Source organism: Anguilla rostrata, chromosome 17, assembly GCF_018555375.3.
Source record: "Anguilla rostrata isolate EN2019 chromosome 17, ASM1855537v3, whole genome shotgun sequence".
Lineage (NCBI taxonomy): Eukaryota > Metazoa > Chordata > Actinopteri > Anguilliformes > Anguillidae > Anguilla > Anguilla rostrata.
This window is the reverse complement of record NC_057949.1, coordinates 8243289-8265375: the sequence shown is the minus strand read 5'-3', so window position 1 is coordinate 8265375 and position 22087 is coordinate 8243289. Positions and strand designations below refer to the sequence as shown.

At 44.4% G+C, this 22087-nt stretch overlaps 1 protein-coding gene across 4 annotated transcripts in view; it reads right to left on the bottom strand.

Moving 5' to 3' along the window:
* The window catches only part of LOC135243821 (myosin-10), an 87699-nt gene extending 66233 nt beyond the window's left edge, over positions 1 to 21466 (bottom strand). For 2 of the 4 annotated variants that reach the window (XM_064315893.1, XM_064315887.1), the window contains exons 1-3: positions 21308 to 21466; positions 17475 to 17839; positions 9054 to 9210 (exon numbers count right to left, since the gene is read on the bottom strand). In XM_064315893.1, the coding sequence (XP_064171963.1) occupies positions 9054 to 9210; positions 17475 to 17816 (499 nt within the window). In that variant the 5' untranslated portion in view covers positions 17817 to 17839; positions 21308 to 21466. Of the gene's footprint in view, positions 1 to 9053; positions 9211 to 17474; positions 17840 to 19958; positions 20115 to 21135; positions 21156 to 21307 lie in introns of those variants that run through there. The other 2 variants (XM_064315891.1, XM_064315890.1) reach the window with 2 other exon arrangements.
* Between the last annotated feature and the right edge of the window lie 621 nt (positions 21467 to 22087).

Sequence of the window (22087 nt, the reverse complement as noted above, 5' to 3'; positions counted from 1 at the left end):
ACACTTTTAGCGGAGAAAAAATAATAATAATAATAATTAAAGCCGCAAGCGGCGTTGGAGGGGTCCAAGCATTGGCAGCATCGCGCCCCTATGGAGCGATTTTAAAAGGCTTTGTCCTCATGATCATATGCCTTCACCCAACATATCTACTGAATATCATGATGATCGTATGAAATATTGATGACTTATGGCCAATTTTGAGCTAAGAGAGCTGTCGGATGACTTAGTTACGTCGCCATGGATGTGTCCTGGCCGCTTCCGTCAAGGCCTTTACTATGTCGTAACACTTAGATGGCATGTCATAACACTTGATGGTCCGGCTGCATGCACAGCTGCAGTGTTTCTGCGCCGCAACTAAAAAAGGGTCACACTAGTGTTGTCACGATACCAAATTTTGACTTTGATACTGATACCAGGTTTAGTATTACGATACTCAATACTGAAATGATACTTTGAAACTTAAACGGTGCTAATTGATACTCGGTACCTAACGATACTGAAATTACCTTAATAGATCAGAAACTAATGTCCACAAGGGTTGACCTCATTTTAATTCATGGTTTATAACAACCTGGTTCATTAACAACCTTAAGTTGAAGCTCTTCAACATATTAATATGCATAGGCCTATAGTGTTACAACACTGAACAATAGAAAATATGTTAAAATATTTCAAAAATTAAACAGTTGTAAAGTAAATAATCTTTAAAACAGGTCTTTCACCTTTAAATAGATTAAAAACAGCATATTTTAATAACAATACAGCATCTATCTATAATAAAATATTTCCAAATTGGAACACCTATTGCTACTGAAGTGAACTGAGTCAAAGCTTGCGCTGTATCAGGGAAGTGAATGCACAAGCGCAGGTCACCTCACTTGGCAACCTTAGTTGCTACTGCCATCTAGCGAAGATTCTGACAAACTACACTTTTCATCCTCTAAATCAGTAATGCGGAGACACATTTCCTGGCTTTTACATTTGACCAGAACTACCGAACATCGGAAATTCAAATACGAAACCGTTTTTTTTTTTTTTTTTTTTAAGTACCCAGAAAGTGCTGAAGTTTTGGTATACCGTGCAACACTACGTCAGACACATATTCCAATCCATTGCTCAGTTTAGCAGAGAATGCACATTTCAGAGCGCCACAGAGACAGATAGAATAATACACTAAATGCACATTTCAAATAATAAAACGACATTGAGAAAAAACTGAAAAAAGACTTAATATCAACTCGCGACCAGCGTGCTGAGCAAGAGAGCCTACCGTTTATTTATGTAGACATTGGCAGATCAGAAAATTTTCGTTAAGCTGACCTATAAACGCTATTCCAAAAGCCAAATCAGACATGTTATACATCGTTAGAAAGCTTATACTCTCACCTACTGAATAAATGAATTGTCAATCAAGCCAAATTGAACTAAGAAGAACGACAACGCCGTAAGCAACAGGTGTGGTATTACGCACAGCTATTTTTGAAAATATCCGACATTTCACAAACGGATTATCCAAGACAATATATAACCACTCATTCGAAAAAGGGACATCTCTACGCGTGAAACCGATGGTAAGATTGTATATTTATTAAATGTTTAGTCCCAGATATTGACTGTAGAATGACATGGTATAATTTTTTTAATTGTCTCGTTTATTTCGTTATTCAGTGAGCAGCTTTTCACTGCTGTATTGGCATATTTTAGGGCTAATGTCGGGTTTATCTTGTTGCTACGGAATATTGCATTACATTACATAAAACCAGGCATTTGGCAGACGCTCTTATCCAGAGCGACGTACAACAAAATGTATAACCATAACCAGGAATTAGTGTGCGAAAACCCTAGAAGAAATACCGTTCCAAGTGCAGGAACACCGCATAGTTCAACTTGGACCCAGTTGGTTAAACTGATTAACGCTAACACAAACAAGAACAGCAACAACGCAGTCTATGAGAACATTCAAGCAATAGTTAAGACGAGTTAAGACTAAGTCACCTACGGAACAACTACCTAGTTACAACCCTAAGCTTACAGTCAATTTAGAAATTAAATTGAGAATACGATTTCTCAGCACAATGACGGATTTAAAGACTAAACGAACTCACCCGATGTTGTCTTCAAATGGACCGTATTATTTTATACATTGGCAGACTACAGCGTAAAATGCGTCTTTTGTTTATATTCAATATTAGTAATTGCAGCGAGAAACTGCAGCTGTAGGTCGTTATGTTATGGTAGCAACGGAACGAAGCGGACTAAGAGGCGACCGTCATTGTTTCATTATACCAGCGTGTTTTCGCGCGTTTGCACAGAAACTCGGAACCTATCAATGAAATGGTTTAGCTATTTCTCAGCATAATGACAGATTTAAAGACTTAACGAACTCACCCGATACTGTCTTCAAATGGATCCATGCCAAAGAAAAGTAATTATTCATCCTCTCAAAGCTTTACCGGAGCGTATTATTTATTTAGACATTGGCAAAGTACAGCATAAATTGCGTCTTTTGTGAATATTCAATGTTTGAAATTGCAGCGAGAACTGCAGCTGTAGACATAAGATAGTCTGTTATGTTGTGGTAGCAACGGAACGAAGCGGACTATATATGTATTACCGTCATTGTTTTATTATACCAGCGTGTTTTCGCGCGTGTGCACAGAAACTCAGAACCTATCAATAAAATGGTTTAACTATTTCTCAGCATAATGACAGATTCAAAGACTAAACGAACTCACCCGATACTGTCTTCAAATGGATCCATGCCAAAGAAAAGTAATTATTCATCCTCTCAGAAAGCTTTTACTGAAAAACTTTTGGTCGCCTATCCTAGCATGCACGCTAGGTGGCAGTGTCAGACCGTGCTTTCACTGATAAAAACTAGCGTCGCCATGGTTGTCGCTTGCGTAAAGAAGTTTACTCGATGTCGTAATCGTTTGGATTTGGAGCTCCAGCTTTTCCGCACCCCACCTAATGAAAAAGTCCAAATGGTGTGCAAACCATATGGCTGGACATAGGTGCTCCCAATAGGAAAGTTGTAGAGCACATTCAGATGCATCAGTCGATGAAGTTTTGTGTTGATCTGACTTACGGTGTGGGAGTTATGACCTTTAAATTATGATCCTTTGTTATAGCGCCACCATCTGGCCGACATGGTGATTTTTAGTGCCTGAGTAGTGGGGGCCATAGGAACCACCTACCAAATTTGGTTGGTCTACAACTTATGGTTGCTGAGCCTCAGACATTTTAGCGGAGAAAACTGCCACCCCCAACAAAAAGTCAAAATGGCGGGCAAACAATATGGTGGACAAGGTGGCCCAATGGCAAAGTTAGAGCACGTTCAGATGCATATGTTGATGAAGTTTTGTGTTGATCTGACTTATGGTGTGGGAGTTATGGCATTTTACGCAAACCCTTTGTTATAGCGCCACCATCTGGCGACGTACGTGATTTTAGTGCCTGAGTAGTGGGGCCATAGAACCCACCTGCCAAATTTGGTTGCTCCAGGACTTATGGTTGCTGAGCCTCAGACACTTTTAGCGGAGAATAAAAAATAATAATGAAAAAATTAGAAGCGCAATGGCGCTTGAAGGGTCCAAGCATTGGCAGCATCGCTCCCCCTATCGAGCGATTTTAAAATGGCTTTTTCCTCATGATCATATGCCTTCACCCAACATATCTACTGAATATCATGATGATCGTATGAAATATTGATGACTTATGGCCAATTTTGAGCTAAGAGACGCTGTCGGATGACTTAGTTACGTCGCCATGGATGTGTCCTGGCCGCTTCCCGTCAAGGCCTTTACTATGTCGTAACACTTAGATGGCATGTCGTAACACTTAGATGGTCTGGTGTGCATGCACAGCTGCAGTGTTTCTGCGCCGCAACTAAAAAAGGCGTCACACTAGTGTTGTCACGATACCGAAATATTGACTTTGATACTGATACCAGGTTTAGTATTACGATACTCAATACTGAAATGATACTTGAAACTTAAACGGTGCTAATTTGATACTCGGTACCTAACGATAGTGAAATTACCTTAATAGATCAGAAACGTAATGTCCACAAGGGTTGACCTCATTTTCTAATTCATGGTTTATTAACAACCTGGGTCATTAACAACCTGTAAGTTGAAGTCTCTTCAACATATTAATATGCATAGGCCTATAGTGTTACAACACTGAACAATAGAAAAACATGTTAAATATATTTCAAAAATTAAACAGTTGTAAAGTAAATAATCTTTAAAACAGGTCTTTCACCTTTAAATAGATTTAAAAACTGCATATTTTAATAACAATAAAGCATCTATCTATAATAAAATATTTCCAAATTGGAACACCTATTGCTACTGAAATGAACTGAGTCAAAGCTTGTGCTGTATGAGGGAAGTGAATGCACAAGCGCTGGTCACCTCACTTGGCAACCTTAGTAGCTACTGCCATCTAGCGAAGATTCTGACAAATTACACTTTTCATCCGCTAAATCAGTAATGCGGGAGACACATTTCCCTGGCTTTTACATTTGACACAGAACTACCGAACGTCGGAAAATTCTAATACCGAACCGTTTCTTTTTTTTTTTTTTTTAAGTACCGAAAAAGTGCTGAAGTGTCGGTGTACTGTGCAACACTACGTCAGACACATATATCAATCCATTGCTCAGCTTAGCAGAGAATGCACATTTCAGAGCGCCTCAGAGACAGATAGGATAATAATACATATTTCATATAGCCTAATAAATACGACATTAAAAAAAACGACACGAAAAATCAACTGGACATTCCTGCTAGCATGCGTGCTGCGCGAAGAATCCCTTATTATTTATTTAGACATTGACAGACTACAGCATTTGCGTCTTTTGTTTATATTCAATGGTAATTCCAGCGAGAAACTGCAGCTGTAGACACAAGAAAGTTTGTTATATTATGGTAACAACGGAATGAGGCGGACTACATATATAGGCTATATTTACCGTCATTGTTTTATTATACCAGCGTGTTTTCGCGCGTTTGCAGAGAAACTCAATTACTATCAATAAAAATGGTTTAGCTATTTCTCAGCATAGCCTAATGACGGATGGAGATGGGACGAAAATAATTTTCAACCGTCCACCACATTTTAGCAACATTCCAACACTCTCGTCATCACTGTTCCATGGGTCACAAAAACTATTACACTAACGCTTACATTGCAGTGTGAAAAATCCACATTATATAATACCACTAACCTATTTAAAGACACCCAATTTCAAAAAGAACGTATATAACTAAAAGAACGTATATAACCGAAATATTTTGAGCAGTAATACTTACATAGCAACATGACATTTTATCTGTTTAGAAGCCTAGTATAGAGACAGAAAATCAATGACAAAGTCCTATCCGCTTCTGTTTTGCGTCAGAAAACGATTTCAGATAGGTCTATCAGCAAAGAAATTGCTTAGCTAAGCCCTGAAGTCCTCAATAATAATAGTACTCTACAAGAAATTATGAAAATCGTTGACAACGTTTAGTTAGGTGAATCGTCTTTTATGCTACGCCACAGTGAGTGCGATAAGAAAATATTCCGTTGCGCTGAACTATAAAACGCTATTCCAAATGAAAAATCATACATGTTATACATCGTTAGAAAGCTTATACTCTCACCTACTGAATAAATGAACTGTCATTCAAGCCAGATTGTACGAAAAACGGCGACAACGCCGTAAGCAACAGGAATCACAAACGGATTGTCCAAGGCAATATATGACCACTCAGTCGCAAAAGGGACATCTCTACGCGTAAAACCAATGGTAAGATTGTATATTTATTCAATGTTTAGTCCCAGATATTGACTGTAGAATGACATGGTATAATTACAGAAAAATTGTCTCGTGTATGTCGTTATTCAGTGAGCAGCGTTGTCACTGTTGTAATGGCATATTTTAGGGCTAATGTCGGGTTCATCTTGTTGCTACGGAATATTGCACTACATTACATTACAGGCTTTTGGCAGACGCTCTTATCCAGAGCGGCGTACAACAAAATGTATAACCATAACCAGGGACAAGTATATCGAAAACCCTAGAGGGCAGCAGCCTACCGTTTTAAGTGCAGGGAACAACCGTATGGTTCAACTTGGACCCTGTAGGTTAAACTGATTAACACTAACACAAACAAGAACAGCAACAACGCAGTCTATGCAAAGTACAAGAACAGAAGTTAAGTCACCTACGAAACAACTAACTAGTTACAACCCTAACTTACAGTCAATTTAGAGATTAAATTGAGAATACGATTCTCTCAGCATAATGACGGATTTAAAGACTAAAGGAACTCACCCGTATTGTCTTCAAATGGACCGTATATTAGTTATTTAGACATTGGCAGATACAGCATAAATTGCGTTTTTGTTTATTCAATATTAGAAATTGCAGCGAGAAACTGCAGCTGTAGGTCGTTATGTTATGGTAGCAACGGAACGAAGCGGACTATATATGTGTTACCGTCATTGTTTTATTATACCAGCGTGTTTTCGCGCGTGTGCACAGAAACTCAGAACCTATCAATAAAATGGTTTAACTATTTCTCAGCATAATGACATATTCAAAGACTAAACGAACTCACCCGATACTGTCTTCAAATGGATCCATGCCAAAGAAAAGTAATTATTCATCCTCTCAGAAGGCTATCCTAGCATGCACGCTAGGTGGCAGTGTAAGACCGTCCTTTCACTGATAAAAACTAGACCCTACGGCGTCGGATTACTTGCGTCGCCATGGTTGTCCCTTGCCGTAAAGAAGTTTACTCGATGTCGTAACCGTTTAGATTTGGAGCTCCAGCTTTTTCCGCACCCCACCTAATGAAAAAGGCAAATTGGTGTGCAAACCATATGGCGGACATAGGTGCTCCCAATAGGAAAGTTGTAGAGCACATTCAGATGCATCAGTCGATGAAGTTTTGTGTTGATCTGACTTATGGTGTGGGAGTTATGGCCTTTTAAAGTATGACCCTCTTATTATAGCGCCACCATCTGGCCAACATAGGTGATTTTTAGTGTCTGAGTAGTGGGGGGCCACAGGAACGCACCTACCAAATTTGGTTGGTCTACAACTTATGGTTGCTGAGCCTCAGACATTTTAGCAGAGAAAACTGCCACACCCCAACTAAAAAGTCAAAATGGCGGGCAAACAATATGGCGGACACAGGTGGTCCCAATGGCAAAGTTGTAGATCACGTTGAGATGCATAGGTCGATGAAGTTTTGTGTTGATCTAACTTATGGTGTGGGAGTTATGGCCTTTTACGCATAACCCTTTGTTATAGCGCCACCATCTGGCCGACGTACGTGATTTTTAGTGCCTGAGTAGTGGGGGGCCATAGGAACCTACCTGCCAAATTTGGTTGCTCCAGGACTTATGGTTGCTGAGCCTCAGACACTTTTAGCGGAGAAAAATAAGAATAATAATAATAATAATAATAATCCTAACAGATACAATAGGGTTCCACCAGCTTCGCTGCTTGGACCCCTAATAATAATAATAATAAGAATAATCCTAACAGATACAATAGGGTTCCACCAGCTTCGCTGCTTGGACCCCTAATGAAAGTACAGTACTTTCCGGACAAAAATGCAACTGCAGCGCATCTGTGTGTGGCAGGGAGTGATAAAAGCCCTTGCAGTGGCGGTGTGAGGCAGCATTAGAGTGGGTGCAGGTGCAGACAGGGCGGTGGCCCCGGGGACTAATGATCACTCGGAAAAGCCGTAACCTCCGCCTCACCCCCCTCACCCCCCCTCACACGCCGTAATCTCCTGGATTACACAGAAACAATCCACAACAATCCTCGGGGAGGGACCACCTGCTCAGCCTGCGACTCCACACGACTCCGAACCCGGGACCAAGACTGCAGACTCTGACCTCGGCCCCTTCAACAGAAACATAGCTCAGGAAAGGGCCACAAATTACAAATTAATCCCCCGGGGCCACAACACACACGTTGACCATTTTTAAAACGACTTAAAACCCTAATGAAGGATTTGTGGAGTGGAGTTGATTGGGAAATCTGTCCTACCTATAAAGTTGCCAGATTTGTTCTAAAATGGCACCGACAGTGAGCTAGGCTTGAAAAACACTTTCCGCACAGTCGATCAAGCAGGAAAACTTTAGCACGTGACTCAGGACAAGGTACGTGACCCCTGTGGTATTCTGTAAGCCTGTGGCACAGTGAACGCGCACCCTGGGCAGACCTGCGGGTAAATAAATCCTAGGGTAACTGTTGGGACACACCAAGGGTTCATAAATAATCCTTGGCTTTCTAATCATGTCATAAACACTTGCAAAGAAATGTTATTAATTCTCAAACCTCCCCATTTTCTGGCTGAAAGAATAAGCTGAAATCACCCTTGTTGCTCATTTCTCCCAGTATCAGTGCTGGCTGTGCTTCAGCTCGACCTCTGAGGGAGGCTTCTGGCTCAGTGCTGGGTTGCCTGGGTTTGGGTATTACCCCCCACATTTGCTGAGTGATATGAAAAGGCTGAATTGGCCGAATCTCCAGAGGGAAAAAATGCATGGGAGTCAGAGATGAAGGATTTAATAGGGAGTTATGAATGGGAAATCTTTCAAAATTACACTGGAGCCAACTGACAGCAGGACTTTTGGGGGAAAAATTTTCTGGCAAGATACAGTATAATAAGCATTAGGCTATGTTCCTACTCCATACTGCACTTCGTCTATCACAAATCCATCCAGGCTGGAAACAATAAGGTATAGTAGCAATGAAACTTAACCAGATTTTTCAATCAACGTTTGCCCTCAACATTCACTCACAATTAAATCAGAGTCTCTTTAAATATTGTTTCTGCTGAATTCAGAAACAACCCAAACCTTGCCAAACTGTGGTTGCAAAGGGAAAAAAAGAACACAAATTCAACTCAAAGCCAAAGCTACAGACAAATGTTGAGTTTACAGACTTTTCACTCGGCACACGCCAGATACGCCTGCGATAGAAAGGTTGCCAGAGCGTTCCTGAGGCCTCCACCCCGCCGCCGCCGTCATGCTGGGGGCCTTACCTTGCAGCATGCACCTGTAGGCGGTCTCCGAGATGGCATAGATGTGGGGGGGCATTTCGTGCCTCTTCTTGCCCCGGTACATCTCGATGATGTTCTCGGAGTAAATGGGCAGGTTTTTGTAGGGGTTGATGACCACACAGAAGAGCCCCGAGTACGTCTGCGGGGAAGAGAGGGAGAGAGAAGAGAGACGACAAGACGCAGGTGAGCGATAAAAACAAGAGCGGAAACCCTACATAAATCAGACAGAAATCAACCAGAGTTCTGCACGGGTATGGTTGGTACCAGCCGTTTCCATGGCGATCAGGAAGGCAGAATCCCCCCCCCTCTTCAGCCAGCATCATGGTTCCCCTCCCATTCGCACATACGAGCACTTCCAGCCAAATCAAATTCAAATTAATTGACTTTTTTAGGGCTTCTTAAAGAATTACCAGTAAGTTTTCAAAAAATGCAGTACGGTTCTGCATTAGCATCAGTGCAGTATAGTCAACTTGCATTTAGTGCTTCAGTGATGTCACTGGTCTGCGAATGCTCTTAGCCAGGTCTGGCAGTATTACTCATGTGGATGCACTCACGCTCTCCTGCATTACAAGTCGATCTGGATGAGAGCATCTGCAAAACGAATGTGTTGCAATGCAACATAAAATAAATCTTAAATTTATCCTGCCTGGCAGAGGCTGCAGAAGCCACAATGCACGATGTTGGCAATTACGTAGATGTTTTAAGTCCATCTGACAGAAGGCTTTGCATCTTCAACTCCCCATCCGTGTGTCTTGATTTTCTTTTCTACCTATAATGTGCCAAATACATTCTGAAACTGCATGTGCAGAGACTTGAGCTCGAAGCTTCACCACAGCTGAAAAAACAGGAAGTACTCAGTGCAGAACTTGACAGACACCTTTTCAGGCTTATGCCAACCAGTGGTACAGCAAGAGGTGCCCAGGGCAGATCTAACAAATAAAACCTTGGGAATCTGATTGGCCAAGAAATCCTTGAAATATCACATTTTAAATACCTGCAAAGAAATGGCATTAATTCTCAAATCAAAATTTTATGTTTTCCTGGCAAAAAAAAAAGGTAAGCTACTATCACACCTTGATACAGAGAAAGTGCCTTCTAACAGAGAAATGACGTGGAAGAAAGGTTCTTATCGAAATGTCTATTCCTGATATTCATTAAGCGAATAGCTTCCAAAGCTGATACTTAAGTCAACAGCTCCCAAAATCAAACGGTCAACATCTGGAACCTCCCCAAATGAAATATCTTAATCTTCCCCAAGCACAACTCCCCTCTTCCATTTACCCAAGCCACCACTCACAGTAAACCTGCATTTATTGAGGTGGGAAAATGATTATTTAATGAAGCCATTTTATGCAGGGTTCTCATGACACTCTCTGTCATGAATACTGATGAAGAAACAAAAAAAAAAAATTTTTTTGTGACTTATCAAGCACCTCAACAGCTATTCAAGTAATTACTCATCACACGATGAAATATTACCATGCTCAGGCAGAGGATAACTTACTTTCCTGATCACGATTTAAAAAGAACAAGTCAATTTTTCAGCAGGGGAGGTAATTGCGTAATGAACTCAACTATTTATCTAACAAGTATGATGGTATTCGTGCAGAGGGATAATTGATTAAGGATCCCATGATATTAATATAAAATTAGATTTAAATTTTAACTGATTACCAATCACATGACTGGATTAATAATAAGCAAGATTGTGTTCAGGCAGGGGAAATAACTGATCACGACTGGAATATTCATTCGAAATATTAAAACATGAACATTTTGAACAATTTATACCCGATTAGAGATATTGACAGTTTTCTGGTGGTCTCCTCCCTACTTCCTGTCATTATGACGCTGATAATCACAGGGTGGGAGGGGCAGCTAACCCAGGGAGCGTTTGTCTGAGTTTAATGCAGTCTCCCTGATGTTCCCTTCCCTTCCCCTGCTACAAGGGGGGACTTCCTAAAATGCCTGGACGAAATATGGCAGCCACAGCAAATGGCGATTGGATCCAGTTTCTGAAATGGGAGAGAGCAGTCACATTCCCTTGCTCCCTCCTTTTTCCTCCCTCCTGCCAAAGGCAGAAAATGCAACTTCCAGCAAGAAGGGAATTCCACAATGCAATGCTCCACGTGTAGAAGAGAGGACAGGGCCGTGTAATTCTGTTTTGGTCTGGTCCTTGTCTTCTCCCGTGCAGAGCACCTGTTCATGTCCCAAATTTCATCACAAGGTCGCTCGCTCGAGGGAAGAGAGCAAGGAAAGGGAATGTGTTCAAGTGGATCCGAATGCAATCCCAGTTACTGAGAGTGACAATTACTGAGCAGCAGGGGGCGTGGCCGGTATGGAGGCGGAGCCTCCCTCTGGGCTTCCCTGTTCAGCCCACACGCCAGTCTGGAGCAGTTTCCATAGCGCTGGCCTTACAGCGCTGTACGTGCGCGCCTTTCAGGAACGAAGAAAAAGGAGTGCCAAAAAAAGACGACCCCCACGGCAAACAAAGACTCCTCCCGCAATCAAGGGGGGAGAGCGGAGATCTGGGCCTCGGCCTGGACCACAAACAGGACCCGAAGTGGGGTGCGGGTGGGTGTGGACTCAAGTCGCAGGAATGCGCGTGGTCCTGGCAGGAAGCCGGGCGGGGCAGACTCTGAGGCTGAGACGGGAGGTTTGTTGTTCCGAGGCCCCGCTGGGACAGCGTTGAGCGGCGCGCTGGGGAGCGGATCCAGATGTGCACGACACAAGCCCGGGGGGGCCTGCCAAGGTCACAAATCACACCAGCTACTGTGAGCTACGCTCTGGGGACGCCGTACCGCCACACCGCCACAGCGCAAGCAAACAGAGCTCTCCCCCACCAAGACAATTACCAAGAGGCCGCCGCTTATGAAAAAGAGGCTTTCAAAATGTTTTTAGTCACCATATAACCCCCCCAAGAGACCAAAACCCGCTTTGCTGAAATCCTGAGCTCCGATTCGCTACATCAGCCAGTCAGCTGGGTGACGAGAGGCAACGGCGTGAACGCCCCAGGACAAAAGTCTGGGGCGTCGCCGTGGGCGACCAGACGCAAGTTCAGGACGCCGCCACGGCCAACCAGGCAACAGTTTACTGTTTACAGCCACAGGTGATCTGACGTCAGGTCAGAAACATCGCCGCGGGTGCTCAGGTACGTTTGGGGGTAACTCTCCATCCACTTCCCAGCAGGCCCAGAGTCAGGACAGGTGGACTCGTTAAGGCGGCAGTCATAATGAGCCCCCAAAGACCAAGCCCACCGGCTCACAGGCCCTCAGGCCTGGGGGGTACGGGATGGCCATACACAGCAACTAAAACGAGAAGAAAAGTAGGCGCGTGCGTGCGGTCACCCCACTGATGAGGCAGGCCGCTGATCTGACAGGCCAGCCGCGCTCACGCAGGACATGCAGTACAGCCAGGCCCTCGGCACCTCAAACTCCACTTTCCATTCTGAAGCTAATTAAAATGGATTCCCCTCTGATCTGTGACTCTGGACAGACAGCTAAAAATATAAGCGATGACGCAGAGCACCCACATTACCTGCTTCACCCCCTCCCAAGCCCAAGTGCCCTGCTACCCAAGCTGTGGTCCGTAGCAGGAAAAGAGGGGCCTGGTTTTTGTTTTTGTTTTTTTGTTTTTTTTTTTACAGTGACTGAAGTTCCATTCAGGTCACATGGGCTACAGTGGAGGGGGAAAAAAGAAGACAGTTTTATGGGGTTGGGTAGCTGCGCCCTTGGGTGGGTCACTGTGCTGTAGTAAAAGGCTAGAATTTGAACAAAAGGGAAATTCTTGGTTTCCTATATGTCCAAGAAACAATAATAAAAGGCTACCAGGCTCCCAGTCGCTCTCCTCCCCCCTCATTTTTCTCTCTCGTGCTCTCTCTTTCTCTCCCTCTGTCAGACCCTGATTCACCCTTTAACCGTCTACAGGACTGATATCTGTGAATAAACGCTGGTGCCGGCGTAATGTAACTTGCAGCTCGAGAGTTTGCGGGTTCAAATCCTGGGTGGGTCAGTGAGAGTACCCAACCTTTCCTGACGAGCAGAGCTGACCAGCTGAAGTGCACAGCTCTGGGACCCCCACACAGACGGGGCCTTCTCCGCAGCAATCACAGGCCCGCTCTCCCATCCACTGCCGCTGCAGCGTCTGACCGGGGCCAACGCAGCGCCATGGTAACCGCGAGCATGTGGGGAAACCGCAGGCTGACCCCAAACAGGGTGGTGCAGGGCGGTGAAGTGTGTGTGTGCGCAACACATAGGAAACAGCTGGGAACCAATTGCGGTGCAGGAACTCCTCGGCCTTGATCCGCGGGCTCTGAAGATCCTTTCTAAGAATAAAAGTGCCCACATGCCATTTAGGCTGGGAGCTAGGAGGCCCTGTGCAACAGCCTGGGCTCGAAACATCTTAATCTCGACCAGGGTTCAGCGAGATTCTGTTGTTCAAAACATAGTTCTCCAGAAATACAAAACAGATTCACATCCATATTTTGTCTTTCATATATGACAACTCACGAATAATGCACAATTTACTGTGTCTTTCTTGGAATTAACTGAAGTAAAAAAAAAAAATTAATCTTCCCCTCTTTACAATCTTTTCATTAGGAGGAGGACTGGCAAAGGTCCTGCTATTGTTTTACTATAGAAATATAAAACTTGCCATAACTTCCAGCTCAAGGTTACAGAAACTTTCTGTAGTCAGACCAGATCAGCCCACAATTCACACAAGCAAAAAGAGTCTGCTTGCCTTTGAAATTAACAAATGAATAATTAGAAATGAAGTCCAAGATTATAATGCTGAACTCGACCGCTTTAGCAAGCCCTTCTGATACGGTTCCCAAACTTAAGGACCGGAAGGGAAAACAGAGAAATGTGCCACTCGGGCATAGGAGACACAAAGTCAATAAAAACATTCCTGTGTCTGTCAGTACCCGCAAATTCCACACACTGACAAACCACTGACTGCGATGCAAAAAGATATCCTACTGAAGTGTAAAGCAGGCAGAATGATGAAGACAGAAAGAGAGAGAACATGACAGAAGAGAAAGGCAGAGATAAGGGGACCAAGTCAATTGTGCGGCGCGTTGTCCTGTATTTCTTCCTCGCTGATCGCTGTTTAATGCGTAGCCATTTCCTGTTGTTTCATGCCATTAAAGAACTCAAGTCCAATGGAACTGAGTGCGAGAGAGAGAAAACAGGTGGTGGCAGGGGTGGAGAGAGGAGGAGGTCAAATAACGAGATGGTGAGCGCGTTAGAGGGAGCACAAATGAGCCGTGGGGGGGGGGGGACAGGGGCAAACTGGCATTGAGCCATTTCTTAATCTGAGGAACAAGGATGTCTAAAATATGCCAGACATCCAGCCAGCTGCACTGCGGCTTATCAGTGGAGACAAAGAGCCCAGAGCAGGACAGGGGCTCAGTCAGGCCCATGACTCAGCGCACACACACACACGCACACACGCACACACACACACACTCACACACTCACACACTCACACACACACACACACACACACGCACACACCCTTCTGATTCTGCTGGGAGGTGAGACATGTCACACTCTGTCCTGGATTCCCCCAAAACAGTCTAGGTGAGTGGGTTGGCCTTGCATGACCAGTGTTCCCCCATCGACAAGAATTTATCACCCAGAAACAGAAGATACAAGAAGCTACGGGTATACCAATATGGCAGGGCGTGGCTCGACCACAATCACATTTCTTTTCATTGCTTTTGTTTTTTAATGGATACTGATTGCAACACAGTCACACCTGGGCAGTGGGGGAAACGGAGAGCCTTAACAGAGCGGTGAAAACGGCGGGAAAAAAAAAGCCGCCACCAGGCAAGGCCCCTCAGAGGCCCGGGCTGCAAGAAATAGCGCCGCTGCGGCCGCGGCCTCCTCCCCCCGCCTCCCTCGCCGCCGTCTCCGGTGACCGCCAACCCAAATTCTATTCCTGAACGTGCGTCACAAAAACTGGGTCGAGATCCGATCTGGGACGGTACTGAAAGCGGGTAACCCGCGTCCCCGGGCGACGGGCCGATGGGGAATGAAGCTGGCCCATCTCCCGACGCGCGTGGGACGGACTTCCCGTTGCGTTGGCGCGATCGCACGTTGAGCGCAGACCCGCCCTCTGCGGCTTTATGGCCATGACGTTACGGAAACGGAGCATTACATTACAGGCATTTAGCAGACGCTCTTATCCAGAGCGACTTACACAACATTTTTTACATAGCATTTTACATTGTATCCATTTATACAGCTGGATATATACTGAAGCAATGCAGGTTAAGTACCTTGCTCAAGGGTACAACGGCAGTGTCCTTACCCGGGAATCGAACCTGAGACCTTTCGGTTACAAGTCTAGTTCCTTAACCACTGTGCTACACTCCGTCCTAGCGCAGACCCGTCCTCTGTGGCTTTACGGCCATAGTGTTACGGAAATGGAGCAACGTGCAAAAAGCCACGTTTGAAACCGATCATGTCCGTGTCAGTGATCAACGAAGACAAGACTCATTACAACGCATGTCATCACTGTCAAATCTACTCGCTGGAGTCTGTAGTTTAAGTTTAAGCAAAACCATCAGAACTGAATCGGCGTCAAACCAGAGGATGCACACTGCAATGCAGAACTAACCCAAGAACGTACCCAAGAAAAATGGGAAAAAGTTTTAGAAAGGGGGGAAGGGTGTGGTTTACTGCCATCCTACCGAAGGGACAGTCATCATTCACAGGGCGCAAGCCGATTGGCTGGGGGGAGCTAGAACAATGCGTGCGGAACAGTGTGGACGTGCGGGATCCACAGCGGCCTCCTGCTCATCTGAACTGGACAAGCCTCCAGAGAACGACGGAAAAGTTAAACAGCCCGGGGGTTCTTTCATTACCTCGACCGGCCCCTTTATTCTGCCTGACGGGACGGTCCCACCGAGATGAAAGCAACGGTTCTCACGTCACCAGGCCCACAGAGGGCCAACTGCAGTAAAAAAAAATGTAAAAAAACAAGGCCACCAACATTTCCCCTCATTAAAATGTGGGTAATTAATGAGAGGAAGGGCAGGAAAAAAGACTAAGTGCAAAAAGGGGAGAGAACACACACTCAGTCTCTACCCGTGCCTCTGGGCTCTGAAAGGGCGGGACGGCAAAGTTCTCTTTCTTAATTTGCGCAGTCATTACAAACTGCGTTCACATCGCTTGCACACTCTCGACTGTAATGCCATTTCTCGTACTCGGCTACAATGCAGTTCCTTCCGAGCGTTTCCCCTTTCCCCAGACGATTCCCGCAGCGTTCCCAGACGAGCCCCAGACTTGCAGCATGTGAGCGGGGCGGGGAAGCTGGGGAAGCGCAGCGTGAAGAGCAGCGTGAAGAGCAGCGTGAAGAGCAGCGTGGGTTTTTTTGCGCTTTTTTAGCGGGCCGAGCCCAGGCGGACGGTCGCGGAGGGCAGAAAGGACTGCTGGGTAGGCTTGCAGGGCACAGGGGCCCCTGGAGCCGCTAAGGCCCAGACACTTCCTGCCTGCGGGGGCCCAGACACTTCCTGCCTGCGGGAGTGCGGGAGGGGGGGGATGCAGTGGTTTTTGGGGTAGTTACATATTTTAGACTGGGGCAGGGGGCTGGGAACTGATGTGTTCGCCGGTGTTTTTTTTGTAGGTGTATTCACATAGTAGGACATAGCATGGGGTGTGGGCGGTTTTTTGGGGTACTTGCATAGACAATGTTGGGGTAGCAGAGGGGCAGGGATAAAAGCATGCAGGGTACTCACAAATGGACCCTGGGGTGGCTTTGTGGGTACTCACGTAGAGGATCCCTGAGTAGGGGTGGGGCGCAGGGATAAGAGTTTTCGGGGTACTCACATAGATAAGGCTGTAGTAGGGGTGGGGTGTAGGGATAAGGGTTGTTGGGGTACTCACATAGATAAGGCTGTAGTAGGGGTGGGGTGTAGGGATAAGGGTTGTTGGGGTACTCACATAGATAAGGCTGTAGTAGGGGTGGGGTGTAGGGATAAGGGTTGTTGGGGTACTCACATAGATAAGGCTGTAGTAGGGTTGGGGTGTAGGGATAAGGGTTGTTGGGGTACTCACATAGATAAGGCTGTAGTAGGGTTGGGGTGTAGGATAAGGGTTGTTGGGGTACTCACATAGATAAGGCTGTAGTAGGGTGGGGTGTAGGGATAAGGGTTGTTGGGGTACTCACATAGATAAGGCTGTAGGAGGGGTGGGGTGTAGGGATAAGAGTTTTCGGGGTACTCACATAGATAAGGCTGTAGTAGGGGTGGGGTGTAGGGATAAGGGTTTTCGGGGTACTCACATAGATAAGGCTGTAGTAGGGGTGGGGTGTAGGGATAAGGGTTGTTGGGGTACTCACATAGATAAGGCTGTAGTAGGGTTGGGGTGTAGGGATAAGGGTTGTTGGGGTACTCACATAGATAAGGCCAGAGTAGTACCGGTCCTTCAGGTTGTGCAGGACAGACGCCTCGTTCAGGCAGGTGAGCTCGGCCATGTCCTCCACCTTGCTGAACTTGGGCGGGTTCATCTTCTGGATGTCGTCCTTGTTGACGGACGCCTTCTTGCCGTTCTCGGCCAGCTCCACCAGCACCTCGTCCCCCCGCTCCTCGCGGATGCTGGCGGCCTCGAACCCGTGCCGCTCCGACGGCACCCACACCAGCTTCTTGGCCGTCCAGTCGGCCTGTGTGGCGGGGTTGTACACCACAGCCCGGTCCACAAAAAGGTACCGCTCCGGGTCCTCCTGCCCACGCTGCGCCATTGCCGGATCCCAGAACAAGCCACCTGGAGAGGGGCGGGGAGGGGGGTAGGGGTGGGCATACTCATACTCATCAGATGCGCTTCAGTAGCCTTGAGGGGGCGTTGTGCCCACCAAAACACCACTGCCTATTGGTATACACCCACTTAGGAGGGTACACCTCATTCAGAAAATTGGCCTATGGTCCCGCAAGACATGTTAAGCTAGATGTTAAATATGCCGAGTAGGAGAACTGAAGCATCACCATGAAGCAGCACTTCACTTCTGCACATATGCACATTGTGCTTATTTTGGTTGTTCTGGATATGGAATATTTCTCAACTTCCATTTCTCAAGGTCCATTCCCTTCCCTTCAATCAAATACAAACTTTTCTTGCTATGGTAAAGAGACAGCTCTCTCTATTTTGCACAAGGGTGTCCGTAAAGGGTCCTACAGTCCAGGATTTCCCTTGTCAAAAAACCACGGAAAAGTTCTTTGCTACCAGCGGTAAGATCAAATTCTGTGGTAACACCTGCACAACATGCAAGTAAAAATAGCTGAGAAAGGCCCCAGCTGAAGAAAAGCCCTGGTTTTTAAAAGTTTATTACTTTAAAGCAAACGGTAAAGCCAAACCGAAGACACAGCTGTGATTTTGTGCATCTTGTGGGTTAATCTTTGATGCGCTTCAATACCCTCCCAACCGCAACCCTCCCTTTCTGGCTAATTATGTGCTAACCAGCAGTACTCATTGACAATCACAGCTGAATTTCCCCATAGACAGTCAAGTGCTGCAAGGGAAACTAGGCCCTGATCAATATTACTTATCTTCCAGGACGCGGGGCCTCATTTCATCAGTTAGAAAAAGTGTGCTTTCAGACTAAAGCATGTCCCAGTTCTATAAAAACTGCCATGACATAAGGGGAATTTCTGATGTACTGCAGAACTGTTATTCCACAAAGCCCCTTCCATTTTACCAGAATGGACAAATATTTCTTCGGAAAACCAATTAGAAATTATCCAGACAATGGTTAGCCTACGTGTAAAAAGTATGTGGTCCTTTCACAACTAAACATAGGCTAATGGTTTTCAAAAATGTATTTTCAAACGATAAAATCCTGCATTTTATTTTGATACATTTTTGGAACCAGTATTTTGCTATTTATTATTATACATTTCAGATATTTTGTGTTTTATATCAAAATACATTTTGATGTATTTTTCCAGACCTTGCTTGACAGCAATTCTTTTCTGTCATACACACCCTACACAGGTCCATATTTGACTCAAACATACATGTGTGTTCAGTAACAAAACGGTCACACTAGCCCTCTTGAAACTCAAGAATTACAGTCTTCTATTGCCACAAATACAAACACCTCTGCCCCAGTACACAAGATGTACACAAGATGTGTCCCTACATCCTTTGGCCTGGTTACCAGTGGACTTGCAACAAAACAAGAATGACATTGATCGTTACAATCAGTCAAACTACCCAATCAAAATCACCAGTGGCAATTCATTTACAATGACAGGCTTTGTTTTCCGAAAGCCAGAACAAACACAGAACAGCCGATACACACGCAAGCTGACACATAAGACTGGAAAAACTGAAAGGCTGGCATATCATACAGATTGGGACTGATACATGAAATGTACTGCCGTATGATCAGGGGAGTTTAAATAATTCTTGTCCATCTGTTGCCTAGCACCTGTTCACAAAGAATTTCAGCGACAATGAGCCCTTGCGCAAACGCATACATTTCTTCATCGAATGAATGAGAAATATATTTAAATGACAATGCAGGTCGTACGTTTCATTTCACTTCATATTCAACATCCCTTTAATCATTTTTACAAGTTTAATTAAGACAACGTAACAATTATACATTGGTGTTTGTAATGCCAATGCCAACCATAAAAGCCAATAAAGCCATAAACCGTATAGCAAAGAGAAGCAAAGCCAGTTATCACTGCAGTTACTACTTGTTTCTCAAACCCACTATAATGAACTACTTAGCTATACAAAATGCATGTGCATGCCAGCACTGCGCATCACCATAAGTATATGTGCCCAAGGCAGCGAGAAAATGCGGCAAGAAAAGGTGTAACATGCGTGACTCAATATATTTCGACTGCACTGCACACCTAATCTAGGATAGCATTACCTCGCACGTCAAGGCATTTGCAGGGAACGGAGCCGTGTTGTATGGTACAGAGGTGAGACGGCTGAAACCGTGGCTCTAACTGTGCATTTGCAAATTGTTACATTCTCCGGCAACATACAGGTCGCAAATTTGTTAAAAAAAAATTTTTTTTAAGTCTAGGCCTATCTGAGCTGGAACCAGCTGGAACGACCGGTTTACAATCACTTGTTAGTGGTGTCAGTCAATAAAATGCAAAGTGAGAGGTCACCACCGTCATAATTAACTCTGTTTTAATAGGTAACCTAACGTCTTGCAGCCGTCCATCCACCCCATCCACCAACGACTTAACGTTTTTACGCACCGTATAAGCGAATACAGTCGTGCGTTTCATTTGACTAGGAATTTAAACAAGCAATGCTAGTACTCCCAAGTTAGAGTGAAGGAAAATTGAAGGATTAGTGTCTGGCTACTGCACTGCACGGTGTCAGTGCGCCTCCGCAGATACACCCAACAAGCGTATTCCATTGCATGAGCGAGCTGGATGATTAACTTCTAACCACAGTTGCGTAGCGTATATAAAAGTAAAAAAACACAATCAAAACTATAGGTAAACAAGAAGAGCTGTAATTTAGTGATTTATATAAAGTGAATGGGAGGTCCAGTTCTTAATCCATTTGCTTTTAATCTGCCATGCTAGCTAGCTAGTAAGAGGACTAGCAAGACTGTTTGAATAGACACTGAATGTTATAGTCTAGCTAGCGTCCAGTTCCACACTAGTCAGCTATAGCGACAGATATCAATATGAAAGAAAACTCATCCATCTGCAAGCACAGATAGTTAGTTTCCTAGTATTGGTTAACATTACAAATAAACTATTAGAAGCAGCCTAGTTTGCCAGGCAGGTGTTATTAGTAACTAGCTAATTTGTATTGTACACCGCCCTCAGCAAAGTGTTCTATCACTCCTACTGAAATAGGTAATGTGAAATCACACCTAACTAGCCAGCTAGCTAGCAAACGCTAGCCAACTATCTCGCTTCTCAAATGTACAATTTCGCATTTCCATCATGGTTTAGCTACAGTCTAGAAATATCTAACTAAATATAACAACTAAAAAAACTAAGTTTAATTCAAAATATTATTAGGCAGTTAGGTAAGCTAGTCACACATTTTGGTAAATTCCATATTGCGCAAACCACCTTGCTACAATAGCTAGCGAGTTGTACCAGCTAGCTAGTGGAACGCAAGCTTGACCTCCACCGTTGAACAGTTGCAAATCCGTTAGCCGGCGAGCTAGACAGCTAACGTTAGATCTTATTGCCACATAAGAGGAACTGCTATGATAGTGACTTAAAGACATTTATAACTTACCACTTGCAGTCTATGGAGAAACAAGAGCGACTTTCCCGACAAATTTCCCGTTAAAATTTATTTTTATTTAGCGCAGTTACCAAAATTCTTGCACCAGCAACACTCTCCTTCTCTCTCTTGCACCAGTGATATTCCTCCAATACGACCTGGCCCCTCCTCAATTGAATCAACTCGACCACTGTTAGCTGATTCCCGCCTACCAATGTGTGCGCGCACAAAGACATGCAGAGGCTAGAATGATCTATTATAACAGCATGATCAATTAATGACCATATTTTGGCAAATATTAATCAACCCAAAATTATTTTTTAAATACTCGTAGAATATTTGTTCTATAAAGTTGCAGTTTTTCCAGCATATGGGCAAGCCTGTGTGTATATGGACATTTTCAGATATGTTTGCTACCTAGAAATTCAATGTCAGTTGGAGTTCAAGTTTATTCGATTTTCAGTAGTGACACAAGAAGTTTTGTTTTATTGAACAATTGTTCGTTGGTCAAATACATGCGCACAACTATTGAAGTGGTGTTTATGCACCTTTGGTAATACTATGTCGTTGTATTTATTATTTAGATTATGCTAAATAGCTATATGTGCCTCATATAGAACCATGATGTGATCCATGTGATTTAGACACGCTTATATATTGGTGTGTTTAATAGCCACAGTGTTGTAGCTGGTGTTGTGTAAAGGATGGCTTATACTCTGCCCTAATTTTAAGGTCAAGTGTATCTGACAATAACACACCAATTTCACAACACCCCATGAAACAACAATAATG